At 39.8% G+C, this 18527-nt stretch overlaps 1 protein-coding gene across 1 annotated transcript; it reads right to left on the bottom strand.

The window, feature by feature from the left end:
• Positions 1-28: 28 nt before the first annotated feature.
• zgc:64106 (uncharacterized protein LOC393348 homolog) lies at positions 29-12938 on the bottom strand. Its single transcript, XM_041980301.1, has 6 exons — positions 12653-12938; positions 8060-8299; positions 7322-7411; positions 7029-7217; positions 5188-5297; positions 29-343 (listed from the first exon to the last, which is right to left on the bottom strand). The coding sequence occupies exons 1-6, from the start codon at positions 12807-12809 to the stop codon at positions 164-166; spliced, it is 966 nt and encodes a 321-aa protein (XP_041836235.1). The 5' UTR covers positions 12810-12938; the 3' UTR covers positions 29-163.
• Between the last annotated feature and the right edge of the window lie 5589 nt (positions 12939-18527).

The following is an 18527-nucleotide window of genomic DNA, read 5'->3' as shown; positions in this document are numbered from 1 at the left end:
GAAACTTTCCAGAATTGCTTCCAGCAAATTATTTAAATATGTTTATTAAAAACGTTTCACCTGAAATCTCAAGAAAGATCCTCACACTTGATCAGATTATCACAGTCAACAAGAGCAGGGAGGGCTTTGACTTCTTCTTATTAAGCGTTGCCAGATTGTTGTTTCACAGCTTTGATGTCAGTCTCTCACAGATGTCGAAGTCCTTGACCGCGAGGGCTGGGTCTCGAGCTAAAGGGGCAGGAAGAACCAGGGAGCAGTCGCTGTCAAAATATTTCCCAGTTACCCCCTCCATTTCTTCTGCCACAGCACAGTAGATTGCGCTGATCGCACCCTCCTCTGGAGACTGAGATGGAGAGAAGAATGGGAATGAGACAAAATCTCAACTAAAGGCCAGGATGGGTTCAAATATACAGCAAGGACGTTTGTGAAATCTCTGCCCTTATATGTAAAGCACATACCTTTACAGAAAGATATCAGAAAAAAAGCAGGTTTAGACACATGTAATAAATAAATCTGGTTCATTTTGTTGTGTGCCCAGATTGCAATGTATTCTCAGGAGCAAATATCTTATCTGGAGCCCTGACTCTCAGAGTCATGGTGCCTTCCATACATAGTCCCTAAAAGTTTAGGCATTAAAGCAAGTGGATTATAAGAAAAATCATTATAAAATGAATTAATTTCTTTGTGGGGTAAGTTCCACAAGGATTCATTGGATAACAATCTGGTGTTAGACAAAATTACAGAATCTGCCCCAATACGATTTCACTTTAATCTGATTCAGGTGCCAGTAGCACAAGCTGACCTAACACAAGTCCGTTCGTATAGAATCTCAATAAGCAACTAGAATATAACAACATGCTTATATTCCTGAGCTCAATCGGGCGTTTTAAAGAGAAACAATCTGTTCTTTAAAAAGAATATACTTCATTCCATCCATCCATCCATCCATCCATCCATCCATCTCTATAAATTGTAATATACAGCACCTTTGAATGTCAGCATTTTCAAATTAAGATAAGAAATTGTGATTGTGAAACAAAGTGAATGGAAACAATTCCACATGTTCATCTGCAGCACTGGAGTTGGTGGTCGCTGCTGTAGACCGATGTAGATCAATGTTGCACCCCCAGTATGCAGTCTCTGGATAATAGGTCATCATGTAGCAAGAAAAACACTCAATCATACAGAATCCACTGAAGTACAGAACCAAATCCAAACAACTATTAAAAAAAAAAGAACAAAAACACACACACACACACACACAAACACAGAACTCCTTGGATTTCTCTTTTTGGCAGCTCTAGGCATAGTTCATATGTTGATGTTTCACCCTTGAGGAGCTGTGAAACATGTGGCATTACTTCATCTTGTCATCCTCTTTCTATAAATCTGGTTTGCACATTTGACATTTGTTTGATTCCTTCATCAAAACCTGGTTTGTGTTTTCCCAATACTTCAAACACATATACCAATACTAAAACACACGGTGGGATCAATGAAAAGACCGCCGTGCTGCTACGAGAATCCTGCCACACACATATTACAGCAACTTTCAAAGATTAACTACAAAAAGACCCGTGAGTTCTGATATTGTTATTCACTTATCAACAAAGACAACCCGGTGAAAATGTTAAATTATTACCGTGGCTGTTAATCTAAAACAATTTAAAAGAAGATAATTTTGAACAATAATTGCAGCCTCTCATAATTCACTCTGAAGATCTTCACTCTGTATTAATGGACTGGGACTCATTTTAATCACACTCATTATGTTTATATGTAGGAGGCAAAATGTAAGGTTGAGATGACATGCTGAATAAACTACCTGCATAATTATTGCCACTCCTGTTTTAGATATGAATTGTATTTCCACCAAGGCCTGCAATGAGTTTGCTAAATTCTTCACAGAAAAAATCCAGAATATCAGACAAGTAGTTGGTTAATCAAAAGCAGGTTCAACAGACATACTGTGTCCATTGAAAACCAGTTTAAACACCATGACACAGTTTAATCCCACTAACAGCAAAGATCTGGGCGACATCTTACGTCAGCTGAACTCCTGCTCTTGCTGCATGGACATCCTGCTCACAGGTTTCTTCAAAAAGGTCTCAAAGACTCTGATTGTGAACTTGTCTTTAATTTCAGGCGCCTTCCCAGAGCTTCTAAAAACAGCTGTAATTAAGCCTCTGTTTAAAAGGGACAATCTAGACAAGACACAAATGAGCAACTACAGGCCAATCTTCCTTTTCTAAGTAAGATAATAAAAAAAGCCATTTTTCATCTAAATAACTTTTTAACACAAAACAACTGCTACGATGTCTTCCAGTCAGGTTTTAGACGGCACCACAGCACCAAGATGCTCTGACCAAAGTCATTAATGACATATGTTTGAATAAAGACGATGAAAAAATGTCCGTCTTACTGGACCTCAGTGCTGCATTTGATATAGTTGACCACAAGATATTACTTAAAAGACTGGAGAACTTGGTGGGCCTCTCTGGTACTGCACTACACTGGTTTAAATCTTATTTAGAGAATAGAAAGTACTTTGTGTCAATAGGTAATTTTACATCTGAGCAGACAAGAATTACATGTGGAGATCCCCAAGGTTCCATCCTGGGGCCTCTTCTGTTTAACATCTACATGCTCCCACTGGCACAGGTCATGAGGAAAAACAAAATTAGTTACCATAGCTACGCAGATGACACACAGATATATATTACAATGTCACCAGGAGACCGAGGCCCCAGACAGGCTCTTAGTAAATGCGTTGAGGAGATTAATGACTGGATGTGTCTAAACTTTCTTCAGCTAAACAAAAACAAAACTGAGGTGATTGTCTTTGGCGCGAAAGAGAAATGATTAAAGGTCACCACAGAGCTTCAGTCTATACACCTAAAAACCACAAACCAGGCCAGAAATCTGGGTGTATTGATGGACTCAGACCTTAACTTTGAAAAACACATTAAAGGAATTACAAAATAAGCCTACTATCACCTTAAGAATGTATCAAGGGTAAAAGATCTGATGACTCAGCAGAACCTGGAAAAACTAGTCCTGTTTTCATCTTTAGTCGGCTTGATTATTTTAACAGTGTTTTTACAGGTTTTACAGTTTTACACCTGCAGCTTATTCAGAACTCTGCTGCTCGAGTCCTCACTAAAACCAAGAGAGTGGACCACATCAGTCCAGCTCTGAGGTCTTTACACTGGCTGCCTGTTCCTCAGAGGATAGACTTTAAAGTTCTGCTGCTGGTCTATAAAGCTCTGAATGGTTTAGGACCAAAATACATCAGTGACCTCTTGACCCAGTATGAACCTGCTAGAACATTCAGATTATTTGGTTCCAATTTCTTATCAGTTCCCAGAGTCAGAACCAGACATGGAGAAGCTGCATTCAGCTTCTATGCTCTACATGTCTGGAGCAAATTCCCAGAAAGCCTCAGATCAGCTGAAACACTCAGTTTATTTAAATCCAGGTTAAAGACGCACCTGTTCTCTGCTGCATTTCACTACTTTTTATTTAGAGTCCAAATCTGCATCTGGTTCTTTTAAGCTGGAATTTTTAAACTTGATCATGTTTTAATATTGTCTTTCTCCACACTGGAACTTTATTTCTTGCATTTTATCTATGTTATCTCAGCTTTTTCTTTCTGTTTTTATTTATTTATTTATTTAAAATTTTCATTTTGTCTTTTATATGAAATGTGCTATATAAATAAATTTGCCTTTGCCTTTATTATATATGGATGTAGCTTCACTCATTGTGTACATTCGTTTTTTGTTTTTTTTCCATGTGAACTTTGGTCTTTTTTTCATCAGAGGGGACATATAATGGCCTATAAAAAATTAAATCTGTCTCTAGTGGTGACATTTTAATGTGCAACTGACTGATTAAAGTTTGACAAAAAAAATTAAAAAGAAGCAAAAAAGTAAAAACACAAAACAAAAAAATAACAAAAAAAGTACACTGGTTTTCAGACTGAGTGATTGTTTATTCTCACCCTCTTGTCCCTATATATTTTTTTCTAATAGATTTATTTAGTTAATGGATTAGTTATTTACATCGGTATTTCCCAAACTGTGGGTCCCAAGATCATTTCAGATCATTGTAAGAAAAAAAAAGAAAAGAAAAAGAAAAAAAAAAAAGAATAGAAAAGAAAACTACATTCATCAAATAAATTTGGGATTTTTATTAAGGCTGTCAAGATTGATGTGTTAATGCAAAGGGATTAATCTGTGAAACTAACACATACATTTTTAATGCATTAGTAGATAAATATCAAGTTATTACTCATTCTGTTTTAAAATCAGAATTTGGCATTATCTCGGTGGATTTGGGGCATGTGTGGGCTTTGTTACAGCAGTGAACTGAATCCACAAAAAAAACCCCAACATTTTCCTTATTTATTAAGTTTCTGATGGTTTTCAAGCACTACATTTAGAATTTTTATCAGTGGGTGTCCAGAAACAACGTTATTACAGGTGCTATTTTAAAAATAGAAATTTTGCTGTATGTCGTGAGAAAAGCAGATTTTTAGCAACCACTGATTTAGATGAATACAAAGTAATTTGTATCCTTGAATGAAATTAAATGAATGAAACGATCTCCTATTTTTCTGCTAACCTGCAACCAATTTTCTCCTGTTTTCTTGGTATAAATAACAATCTTTGTTTGAGGTTTGAGGTTTTACCACCATAGTCCTGCTTGTTTTGCTTATCTTAAATTACTGCCTGCTGACCTTGAACTTGATTTTTTTCCAGATAGCTTACATCTTGCTTGCTTGTCTTGTAACTCAAGCAAGACTCAAGCTGAGTTTCATTAACCATTCATTTTGAGCGCAGGCATGAAACAGTAACATATTTTGCAGTGGATTCAGTATCTCAGCAGACGGTTATGGGAAAGACTATATACAAACAATCTAACTTTTGATCTAAATTTGGACAAACTATGGTAGATGGTTAAATGTCTCAGTGGAACAACTAGCCTTTATGTGTATTCATCCCAAAGCAAATCCAGCTTCTCACAGTTAAGGGAAATATTTTATTAAAGTTTAATGTTGTTGGTTTGAAGGCATTGGTTGGTTAAGAAGAAGAGATTCTTACACAACACCCTAGCAATGTTGTTGATATATTTGGGAAAGTGAATGGACGGTGGCTCTACAGTAAAATACAACTATTTGCTTACCTTGAAAAAGAAAAATCCAATGAGGTTAAAAGGATAACGGATCCAGAATGGATAGTGTCTCATCACTTCTGTCATGACAACACCAGGGTGCACAGAGTTGGCGGTGACACCTATGAGTACATGAGGAGAAGAAAACACAGACACATATGTTAATGTTCAAGAAGGGTACACATCTAAGTAAGAAATCTTAAAGTGCAGGATTTTGTCCAGCTTTCAAATTTGCACAGAGAAAGTTTTAGCTTCTGCTGCAGTGTTTTGCTTCAGGCTTTAATGTCTTTCACATGAGCTAAATGCCCACTGCATTCAAATGACTGAAAAATCTGTGCTATTGAATCACTCCGAAGGTTTGATTGCACTTTGAAACTGACAACCAAAGAGATGCAAAGATTAACTTGTTCCTGGTGACTGAAATTTATGAGGCCAGATCAGTCTCAATAAGAATGAACTCACGCCAGGTGTTTCACAAATGCACACGCTCTGGTTTGTATTCGTATTTCAGAATCGGAAATGCACACAATCTGGTTTGCATTCGTATTTCAGAATCGGAAATGCACACAATCTGTTTCACAAATGCACACGCTGTGGTTCACAAATATAATTTTGAGGCACACTTGTAAGATTATACGAATTGCTGAACGTGCATTTACGAATTCTCTGCGGTGGATTTTGAGACTCCCCTGACGCCGCAGTGTAACGAATGTCACCATTGGTTGACTAATCTGTCAATCAAATTTCCGAGTGTGATTGACAGATTCATCGGTCAATCAGGTGTGTTTGCATTCAGCCAATCATACTGCTCCTTACATTTTCTCCACACTTTTAGACCTGTCGCAGAGCTAATACTGCTATTTGAGCATGGTAGTTAAAGTCCAACTAGCGGGCAGACATGGAGGAGACGCAACAATCACAACCTGTAAGTAACACATTTATCTTACATTCCCTCGTTGTAGATCATGTAATGTTATCGAATTAACTGATTGACTGATGAATCTGTCAATCACACTCGGAAATTTGATTGACAGATTAGTCAACCAATGGTGAGATTCGTTACACTGCGGCGTCAGGGGAGTCTCAAAATCCACCGCAGAGAATTCTCTCACGAATGCAGAGATGTTCACAAATGAGAAGCAGTTCGTAAATGCACGTTCAGCAATTCGTATAATCTTACAAGTGTGCCTCAAAATTATATTTGTGAACCAGAGCGTGTGCATTTGTGAAACAGATTGTGTGCATTTCCGATTGTGAAATACGAATGCAAACCAGAGCGTGTGCATTTCCGATTCTGAAATACGAATACAAACCAGAGCGTGTGCATTTCCGATTCTGAAATACGAATACAAACCAGAGCGTGTGCATTTCCGATTCTGAAATACGAATACAAACCAGAGCGTGTGCATTTCCGATTCTGAAATACGAATACAAACCAGAGCGTGTGCATTTGTGAAACACCTGGCGTGAGTTCATTCTTATTGAGACTGATCTGGCCTCATAGAAATTCCCCACATAAGAAAGCTGATAATGTAGACACTGGGTTTTTACCATGTAGAAAGAAGCTGGTTTTGCTGCATCAATTTTACTCCCTATTTAAGTCAATTCCCCTTGTTAAACACTGTTACGCAAATACAACGCTAAACAGACATTTAAATAAAATGTAATCATGAATTAAGAAAAGTGGTTGTTCTCATAACAGCAAAGAATGCATTTCTGACTGATCTGCGCAGCTGGTACCAGTTTGTTTGAAAAAATATGGGAATTCCAGCTATAACTTTCCCATTCAGGTAGTCTCACTACTTTATATTTGCTTTGATACTTACAAAATGATGAACTCAGCTTTGGCTCACCTGTCTCCCGTAGCCTGCGTGACAGCTCATTGGTACAGATGATATTATGTAGCTTTGTGTGGTTGTAGACTTGATCCATGTAATGAACAAGGTTCTTGCCATGAAAGTGAGAGAAGTCTACTTCTCCCCTCTTGTGGTTGACTGAGCTGACGGTGACGATCCGGGCTGGAGCAGAGCGCTTCAACAGGTCTGGAATGAAACAAGAATAAACTGAGGAACGGAAAGAGGGATGCAAAGAAATGCAACAGAAAAAGTAAGGTGTTGAGCATGTCAGTGACAGCTGACAGTCTTACCCAGCAACAGGTTGGTGAGCAGAAATGGTCCCAGATGGTTGGTGGCAAAAGAAGCCTCAAACCCATCTTTGGTGATTTGCTTTGGCAAACCTGGTGGCATAATTAGATGTAAAAAATGTGTACACAAATTACTACAATTGCATTTGAATCTTTAACCACATGAACGTCAAACCACTCACACACTCAGCTATTTTGTTGACATCTGCTAGGATACTGATAAAATCATTTCCTGGAAACATACTTTAATGCTGTGTTCCAGCAACCTAATTGTAAAGACACAGAGCTGCGCTTCCTCATTGTCACCAGCAGAGAACATGCAGGCAGCGAATCTTTCTGTCATGCAGAATGCTTGCTCTGTCTGAGAATAGATTTACTAAACTTATAAGCAGTGTGTCAGTATGTCAGGCTGCATATAATTGCTTTCTTATGTGTAGCAAATACTGAGCAGGATGTTCTTTCTCTGGGGTTCATGATGTTCTATTATTTCACAATTCTTTTCCTCACACTGACTTTTCTAACTGATGGGATGCTTAACTAGCTTGCTTTGGTTTATGGCTGCTTTTGGTTAAAGTCCACATAACAAAGGTCTGATTGCCAAATTCCACATGAATAAACACTGCTTGTGGTTAATTGTGTAACTGAAGTATATTGTTATATATGTTTCTGAGTTTTAGTACTTCTGGTTTCCCAAATACAAATCAGCAGTGGAACCATGTTGGTCCTTGGGCCATGTGTCACCTGATACTGCTGCATTGTTAACGAGGATATGGAGAGCTGTTTCTTCCTCAAGTATTCTCTTTGCAAAGTCTCTGACAGATTTCATAGAGGAGAGATCAACCAGGCGCAGATGGACGTCTGTGTTTCCTGTAATTTGCCTGATTTCATTTACTGCTGCTGTCCCCCGGGACTCGCTTCTGCATGCCAGGATAACACGGGCCCCACGGCGTGCAAAGTCCAGGGCGATGAACTTCCCAATGCCTTGCAGGGAAGAGGAAAGCAAAATTTAGTTAACTCCTTGATGTGAAACAGCAGAGAAAAGTCAACAAGTGAGTTTTTGATAAGGAGGGAATACAAATGCACATTTTTCCTAGAGTAAATAAAATTAAATGAAAAAGAACAGAAACTTTTCTCAGCTCTGTTTGATGTCCTGAGGTAACACGACAGAAGTCAGTAAAGGCCTGACTGCTGTTTATTGCTGCATCTGTTTATGTTGTTGAATAAAATCTGTTACAGCACGCTGAGATAGGGCTACCAAAAACAAATATTCTAGGCTTTGAATTCTTTTCTTCTTTATCTAGATTAATTCTGGAACAAAGTACCTCAAACTGGCCAGTCATTTGCAAACATGAAGCATGGGCCAGAATTTAGTTGCAGCAAACAACAACAATTAAAGCCGCAAGCGGCATCCATCGGGTCCGAGCGTCCTGGACCCCGCCACCCGTCTCATACACCTTTTCCTAGCATGGTAGGTAGCCTGGTAACATGGTAGGTAACATGGTAAAACACGCAGCTGATAATCTGAAATGTTGAAATACCAAGTTAGCATTTTTTGCTTGCATGCTAATTCTGCTAGCTAACATGCTATGTTGCCATGACAAAAGGTGGTGTAATGCGTTAGGGACCCAACGTGTATGAATCCTGTCAAGTTTGGTGCAGTTCCAATGTATTCCTATGGAGATATGAGCAACCGTGTTTCATGGCGAGAAGGCTTTTTTCCGTCTGTTGCCACGGTAACACGGTTTTTCCTATTAGAAAGATTTGAGGAGCGTTTGGTCCCCAACTTGTCAGGATGCTTCCCACCAAGTTTGGAGTCAGTCGCACGAATCCCCTCAGACTAGTTCGTTTAAATGGCAGTGAAATCCAAGATGGCGGCCACCCCGTTGCCATGGCAACAGGTGTTTGATTGACTTCTTTGCTGGACTTAGGGTGTGACACGTATGAATACTGTGAACTTTGGTGCAGATCCCATCTATTTCTATGGAGATATGAGCAAACATTGTTTCATGGCGAGAAGGCGTTTTTCCGTCGGTTGCCACGGTAACACGCTTTCTGCTATTAGAAAGATTTGAGGAGCGTTTGGTCCCCAACTTGTCAGGAAGCTTCCCACCAACTTTGGAGTCAATCGCACGAATCCCCTCAGACTAGTTCGTTCAAATGCGATGTGTGTAAAGTGCAAAAAATGGCCAAAAAATGGCCGCACACGCCAAGATGGCGGGCACGCCGTTGCCATGGCAACAGGTGTTCGATTGACTTTTTTGCTCAGCTTGGCGTGTTAGACGTGTGTGCCGAGTTTCGTCTTCCTACGTCGAAGTAGACTTTCGGGACCCCATTCATTTGGGGAATTTATTTTTTTCTAGGTGGCGCTGTTGAGCCAATTTTGTATTGAAGTGTATGCGGACCTTATAATATCCGAGTTACGCGGGGCTTGACGTGTGTGCCAAATTTCACAACTTTTCATGGGTGTTTAGGGGGTCATATTTGGGCTCAAAATGCTTAGAAGGAGGAGGAGGAGACTAAACATTTCAGGAACAATAGGGTCCTTCCATACTTCGTATGGCTCGGACCCTAATAACTTTTTCAGTCCCATAAAATGCAGAAGATTAAAGGTGCAGACAAAAAAAACAACATTTTTTTTATTTTAAGAGATATACTGTATTCCTTTTGATATGTAATCACTTTAGAAAAATAACTTTTATGTTTTGTTTTGTTTTTTATTTAGAATGAGCCATTAATATCTACTTGCTTGGGTCCGCATACACGGTAGCTGCCATATTTATAGATTTATAGCAATATTTTTACTATGGTGGCTCTGAATGGACAAACAACTTTGTGTGTAAGGTGAGAACCTTTACCTTTACTACTGGTACTGCTTTAATACTGCAGTACCGTTGTCAGATAAGTCCTAGAGTGCCAAGTGGGCTAAGTAAAGCCTTAAAATAAACACAGAAGGAGACACAATTTTTGAAGTAGTTACTTCCTGTGCAGTCATTGCTGCAGCTGAGGCCACTGGATCTGAACAACTTTAGAAATGTGAAACTAAAACTCAGAGGAAGCTTCTACTTTTCATGCACTGAGCCTTTCTTACTTAATGTTACATACATTATGAGTCTTTGCAAGTCTAGAGTGGTGCACATGTCACTTAAACATTCACAAGATATGTGAAATATTATAATCTTTTGTTTTGTTTTGCTACAAACGCAAAGTTGGTCATTAATGATTTTATGTTTCAATTGTCCACATAAGCTGAGAAACAAAATTTTAGACAGTTTGAAGTTTTTCCAGTGTTTCCAGTCTGGGTTCTTGAAGGCTTTTTAAAAAGTAGCCTCAGGTAAAATGGATTAAAGCCAGATATCTGTTGCTTTAAACTGTTTATAAAAAGTTCAGGCTCTACACAGAGTTTAACCATAATACCAGGCAGAGCACTACATGATGACTGTGCTAATTTACTGATGAAAATGTGTATAGTTTGTTATGAAAACATAGATTCTAACATGACAGGAAAAAACATGGCCTTCATTGAGATTAATTCATTACACAAAGATGTCCGTCCACAATAAAGGTTATTACACAGTAATTGTCTATTTATAAGCTGATATGACGGCAAAATGTTTTACAATTACAACTCAAAGTTTTACAAGTTTCCAAGAAAAGTTATTCAGGCTTCCCTGTGAAACATGCTGATCTCAGGTGGAACTCTGTTTGAATGGGAGGAAGGATAGAGTTCTAAAAATAAATGTGAGGTCATCTGGCTTCCAGGTTTTTCCGAGGTTGTTCTGCTTGCAACTAAAATTGCCCTTTCTTCCTCTCTTGTCCTCTGCTTTTAATAACTGCCCAACAGACAAGGCATAAATGTGTTTCAAGCAAGAGGAATGGCAGAAATGCAGGGAAATGCTGCTGGTAGGAGGATTGTGTGAATTTATTCATGGGGGGGGGGTTAAATCATCGCAGTGTAAAAAAGCGAATGGAAAGCATTTAATGTTCTTCGGTGTAAAAGATTTAAACAAAAAACCAGCGGCACTGATAGTGTGTGGGTGTAAGAAGATGTTTTAATGAATTTTTAAAGCAAAACAGTTTAGTTAGAATGAACCCAACCAAAAGTCCCACAACCAGTTTAATGAATAACTACCATTTTTCAAATTACCCAATAAAAACCATACAACTGATTCCACATACTATCTTGCTGCGGTGCTATTTGCCCTGAGGTTTCCTCAGAGATGTTTAACATCTGATAACTTTATGAGCTTAAACAAATAAATGGAAGATTTTTCAAAAAAGAACTTGAATAAATTAAAATGCTTCTAATGCCAAATGACCAGAAACCACATGAAACACAGTGAACATGAAGCCTCTCAATGCCACAGTGTTTTCCCACTTTCTGTAGCTGCTAATCCCACTTTCTTTCTATGAACAAACATAGATCTGTAGATTTGAATACTGAATGCTACTCTAGGAGCTCCATTACACAAATGTCCCAGTGTAAAACTTCACTAAGTGGAATATTTTATAAGCTGTTGTTTTAGTGGTGTATAGATCACAGCTGTGATAAACTCCGGAAGACAGCTCCAAATTGTCCTGAGGACCTTTCTGAGGAAAAATTCCATCAAACCGCTGCTGCTGAAAAAAATAAAGTCAAATCAAATCATTTATAAAGCACTTTTCATTCAGTAAGTAGCACAAAGCACTCTACATAAAAACACACAACTAACAATTTTAAAAACACACACCTGATCCTAATCTCTCTCTCTCTCTCTCTCTCTCTCTCTCTCACACACACACACACACCTATGTGTCTCTTAAACTGAATATTAAACATCTGGTTTGACGCTGCTGTGAGGAAATGATATATTGAGGATCTTTTGACATCAGGAACCAGCCCACAGAGGTCGCCTTCACTGGAAATATTTAACTTGTGCCCTTGAATTTTAAATTATAGACAAAACAGTCCCTACCACACAGCTTTCATCAACTCATCAAGGAGTATATTTTAGTCTGCAGCAACCAGGCTGGTGGCTAAAGCTACTGCTGTTAGTTACACAACCCTGAAAAGATTAATTGGGAAATCGTCTTATCTTGGTGCTCCCTCATTCTGCCACCCCAACATAAAAAAGGACTATAAAACATTAATCATAGGAGCCTTAACAATAATCAGGTTCGCAAAATATAAAATATCCGTCTTGTTACTGGCCCACATTCAATATGTTAATTTAAAACGGTCGCCTGAAAGTGGGCTTCAGAAGATCACAACTCTTCAACAAACAGGTGACACAACTGACATTTTTTTTTCAGATTTGGATGTATAAGCGTTGCAGACCTGAATTAAGAGATTACAACCTGTATTGGCTCCTGTCACAATCGCAGTCTTCCCTGTGAGCCGCACCGCGCACGCTTTTGGATCCCAGAGGGCTCTCCGCTGTAAGCGCACAACAAGAGCCAGCAGCGCCGTTGAAATGGCCCAAAAAGGGTGAGAAAGTATATCCATGAAAATCATTTTCCTCTCACAGCCGATCTTCTGTTAGCAGTGAAAGTAAAGACAGTTTAGATCCCCGCTTCAAGTAGGTGTGCCTAAAATCCTCTACAGCGGAGGTTGGACACTTGAGCCAGACGCATGTGGCAGAGTGGGTGTGCTTTCTAAAGCTACAGTTATGGTTAATTGATTAAATCACTTCATTCTCTGATTACACCATTGCTCTATAAACTTCAGTGAACAGATTAGCTCAGTAATTCGGGATAAGAGCCTTTTGTCCAAAAGAGGAATAAAAGACGAGAGAGAAAAAAAAATAAAATAGATGAAACTACAATCTTATTTAATCAAAATGCCAGCTCCTGCCATTCAAATGTTTATCCACCCTTTCTACAAAAAAAAAAAAAAAAAAAAAAAAAAAAAAATTCACAAGTAAAGCTGGAAATAGTTATTTCAAAGGTTTGAGATCTGTGGTGGAAGAGGACATCTGGAGCCTATTTAGTATACTGCACATGACAGCAGGGGCGGTCACTTTGCACTTAACAAGAGAAAGTGCAGAGCAAATTAGAGATGCATACGATAACTGTTCCAATCAGTCCTAATAACTGGAATTTTCTGGGAAACTGTTTCCTAACAGGGAACACACATAAAGAACACATAAACACGTAAAGAAAAGAAATCCAATGAGATCCTAGAAAGACAAAAGAAGGGTTGTTCCTGCAGAGAACCTTGAGTTAACTCAAAGTCCGGCTTTTTAATGAAGCAAACAGAAAATAATGCCTATTTACATCAATAACAAAATCTTAACCAGGCTACTTTCCTGTTTTAATATGCTAAGAATTACAGCTACTTCTGAAAGTGCATTTTCTTTTCATCTTCCACAGGCATGCAAGTCCAATCATTAGTCATACTGTGCTTAGCTGTTCTCTAAAAGACTAAACTTATGATAAAGAACATCTCGTTATAATTGTGTAATCTAATAATTTCTTTCTCAACAAATGGCCAACATAAAAACAATTATCTATTTCCTCCCGGTGGGACATTCCCAGAACACCTCACCAGGGAGGTGTCTAGGAGACATCCTGACCAGATGCATGAGCCACAGATGCCGCATTGATCTGCCTGTCGATCTCCCGCTCCATCCTTCCCTCACTCATGAATAAGACCCTGAGATAACTGAACTCCTCCACTTGGGGCAGGACCTGCAGAAAGCACTCCACCCTGAAGACTGGCTGAGGACCATAATCTCGTCTTTGGAGGTGCTGATTCCCATCCCAGCCACTTCACACTCCAGTGAGAGCTGAAGATCACGGCCTTTGAAACCAACAGAACCAAATCATCTGCAAAAAGCAGAGACCCAATCCTGAGGCCACAAAACTGGATCCCCTCAACACCTCGGCTGCGCCTAGAAATTCTGTCCATAAAAGTTATGAACAGATTGCCCCTCCACCATTAGATGTTTTCATACAGAAGAAAACAAACAATAGAGTCACTACTAGAGCATTAACCAGAGGAGACTGTAACATACAGCGCCGCAGGACTAAGTTTAGCCAAATGGTGGTGTCTATCAGAGGCACACAGTCATGGAACTCACTACCAGCTCATATTAGAAACTGTGACAACTATCTCACCTTCAAGAAAACACTAAAAGAGTGGTTAAAAACAAACCAGTCCTGTACTCATGTGTAACTAACATCCTGTTTACCTCTTATTACTAACACTGTGTTTAATGTTTATTGTAACTATTGTAAATATGAGATGTTTGTCAATGTTTGTTCAATGTGCCTGCCTTAGGACAACAGATGCAATTTAGCTTTTGTGGCTAATTCTGGCATATTTACTGTGAAGCTTTTGCTCATATGTTGATTAATATGCATTGTCCTAAATAAATAAATAAAAAAAAAAAAAAATAAAAAAATTAGATGAGTCCAACCCTCACTGGAAACAAATCTGATTTACTGCAGTCAAAACGGATCAAGCTCTGGCACCAGTCGTACAGGGACCGGCCAGCTCATACAAGGGGGTCTGGCACTCTATATTTCTGGAGCACCCCCCCACAGGAGCACACTACCATGCTCACCCTCCAGTCCCCCTTTTTGAAGAGGGGGACCACCATCCCAGTCTGTCAGTCCAGGGGAACTGTCCCCAATATCCAAACAATGCTGCAGAGGCGTGTCAGCCAAGACAGCCCTACAGCATCCAGAGCCTTAAGGAACTCTGGACGGACCTCATCCACCCCCGGGGGCTTGCCACTGAGGAGCTTTTCAGCCACCTCAGTGACCTCAGCCCCAGCGATAGGACAGCCCACATCAGGGTCCCAGACTCTGCTTCCTCATAAGAAGGCATGTCAGTGGGATTGAGGAAGTCTTCGAATTATTCCCTCCACTGACCCACAACAACCCGAATCGAGGTCAGTAGCCCTCCATCCCCACTGTATGTGTAATAGGTATATTTACTTTAAATATTTTTTTGGTAATTAGCTAAATCTTGATGTGATCTGCCTTATACTTGTTCAAATTAATAGTTTTATACCATGACATCAGTTCATATGTAAGAGATTAAGATGATCAGTGATCTACTAATTAAGTCTGAGTAATTATCCAGATTGGACTGGTAATGTCTGCAGAGATCAGGAGAGGGAGCTGTCCACACATGCTTCATGCTAGAGCTGCTGCAGATGAAGCATCGCGTCTTGAGTGTTCGTCCTTAAATCTCCCATTACAGCCATTGCAGAGCGGAGTCCAGCCGGGTACCAGGGTGTAACATTTTGGAGGTGCCGCTGGGATGAAGGTGATGAGGGTCAGCTGCCCCAGACAGACATCCTTGTCATCACTCAACCCTTTATAACTACAACCTCGTACGACGATAGGGTGTGGTGGTGAAAGAGCCGCGCAGAGAGACTTGCATTGAATCTGAGGTCTACCAGCAGGTACCAGGAGACCTGCATTGTTTCTTTTGCACAGTGAAAGTTCTTCATCATACTGATGCTGTCCTCAGGTTGAGGATTGAAATTAATTCATCAGTGTTGGAGGACTTAAAACTCAATATTGGTACGGCTCTGTACATCTTGACAAAAGATGCTTTAATTGAAATTTGTGGGTTCTTCTGATTGCTGATTCAGCATTTGATGAGTACTCGGACACATACTACCAGACACCTGGAGAGAGATGGGTTGCGTGAACTAGAAGACCAAGGTATAGCAGAGCTACTTAGCCTGAGTGATAAAATTGTAGAGTTACAACAGTCTACTAAAGATAGTGCATCAGATTATTTAGCTCCCAATTCAACTCAGAGAGATGTGGATGAGCACACTGTTCAGTTCACTGAAGATGAACTGAGAAAAGAGGTGGAGACACAAGTGGCATTATCTCTGTCATTACCTAACAAACCAAGTCAAACTAACAAGGTCAAAACTCTTTTGAGTGATGAACGTAGTGGTATTAGGCAAGGCCAAGCCCCTATTCAGCCTATACTCCATAACTGAGTCTCTTTGTAGTGGGAAATAGAATTCAGAATATCAGGCCAGATTGGTAAGCCAGGGCAGAAGGACAAACTCAGTTTTTTAAGTTTAGCACACCAAACCGAACAAGGCATCAGCAAGGGATTTCCTGAAATTGAAATAGTTGATGCTGTGATTAGGGCAATAGCACCAGGTCTACAACTACACAACTACCTCAAGAGCAAAAGCAACCTTACTTTACCTACCTTGAGGAGGATTCTCAGGTCCCACTTCCAGGAGAAGGGTGGGGCAGAACTGTATAAGCAGCTCACCTCAGAGGTTCAAAATAGTAAGGAGACCTCACAAAGCTTTCTGTTCCGTGTTTAGACCGGAGGCAAAAAATCCTCTTTGCTTCACAGGAAGCAGAATCTGGTTTAAGATAAGATCCTGCCCTTGTACAGAGTATGTTTCTCCATACAGTTCTGACAGGCCTGCAAAATGACAGCATCAGGAGTGATCTACAACCATACTTGCAACAAACAACAAGTGATGAGCTACTCCTTGAGAAACTTAACATTGCATGTGCAAATGAAGCGGAGAGACAAAATAAAAAGAAACTTCTTACCCAACAGCGGCCAGCCACTGTTCACTCATTTCAGTCTAATGACTTCCCTTTTTATCCAAAGTTTTAGAGAAAGTTGTTTCTAATCAGATTTTAGGTTTTATAAATGAAAATGACATCTTTGAGAAATTTCAGTCTGGTTTTAAAGCACTACATAGCACTGAAACAGCGAAACAGCTCTCCTCCAAGTCTCTAATGACCTTCTTTTAGCCTCGGATAGTGGAGAGAGCATTCTTTTAATTCTTTTAGATTTCAATGCTGCATTTCATACCGTTGATCACGTTATTTTAATTGATCGTCTTAAAACCTGGGTTGGCATCACAGACACTGCACTTGATTGGTTTTATTCTTATCTTTTAGATAGAACCTTTGCGGTCATCATAGGTAATTTTACTTCCTCCTCTGCCCCCATTGCCTGTGGTGTACTGCAAGGTTCTATTCTAGGTCCCATTTTGTTTTCTATTTATATGCTCCCCCTAGGACACGTTATAGCCCGCCATAACGTGTCCTTCCACTGTTATGCGGACGACAAACAGATATACCTCCTGCTGAGACCAGGGGACACTGGAAGCCTAGCTGCTGTGTTAGAGTGTTTCAACGATGTGAACAGTTGGATGGCATAAAACTTCCTACAACTCAACAGTTCTAAATCTGAAATGATCTTAATTAACCCTCCTCACTCCACCGCCCATATTGAAGCCAGTCTTGGTCCTCTCTCCTCTAACATCACCCCCTCTGCCAGAAACCTAGGTGTTATATTTGACTCCAATCTTATATTTCATCTTCACATCAAAAAAGTCACCCAGTCCTGTTTCTTTCACCTCCGCACCATCAGTAAAATCAAACCTGTCCTCTCCTGGCCCGATTTAGAAAAAGTTATCAATGCTCTCATTTTCTCCAGACTCGACTACTGCAACTTCCTCCTCTTCGGTCTTGTGTAATGGAAAATTTACACAGAACCCTTATATTCTGTAGACTACACTTTGCATTGTTAAAGCTTGGCTTATGTTTTACTTAGGGAGGAGAATGACTGTGTACCCAGATAAGGATTTAGTGAGCTCCCCTTCCCCCTTTTCTTTTCATCCTTGTACCAGGCCATGAGGAGTTTACTACAATGACCTTCGACCTCGATGTTATCAGCTCAGGCTCTGGCTCTATATTAACCAGAGCACACATGTATCTCTTCAGACTCACTTAGCAGATCTTTCTGACTGTGTGACTCTCATTGCTGATCAGCTCTTAATGAAATACTTTGTTTGATTCTCACTTAGTGTGTGATCTTTGATAAATAAAAATTCCACAACACTTGACAATAAATTCCTCTCTCGCCTCCAACTGGTTCAAAACGCAGCAGCTAGGCTTCCCACTGGTTTTAGCAGAAGACAACAGATTACTCCTGTTTTAGCCTTGCTGCACTGCCTCCCTGTATGTTTTAGAATTTAGAATAGAGGTCTGCCACCCGACTACATTACAGAGTGACTGACACCCTACGAGCCTCCCAGATCCTCAGGCAGGTTAGCTGTGCCAGGGTCGAAACTCAAAACCAGACCTAACCCTATTATAGACAATACAGAAAGGACTTTTCTCATATCGCAGGGCCACTGTACGACTTGTTGAAAGGGACAACAACAGACAACAGTATGTCACAAAACAGGGCTAGTGTAAAACAAGTTAAAAGAAAGAA

Source organism: Melanotaenia boesemani, chromosome 3, assembly GCF_017639745.1.
Source record: "Melanotaenia boesemani isolate fMelBoe1 chromosome 3, fMelBoe1.pri, whole genome shotgun sequence".
Lineage (NCBI taxonomy): Eukaryota > Metazoa > Chordata > Actinopteri > Atheriniformes > Melanotaeniidae > Melanotaenia > Melanotaenia boesemani.
The sequence above is the reverse complement of the archived record's forward strand: the minus strand, read 5'-3'. Positions and strand labels throughout refer to the sequence as shown.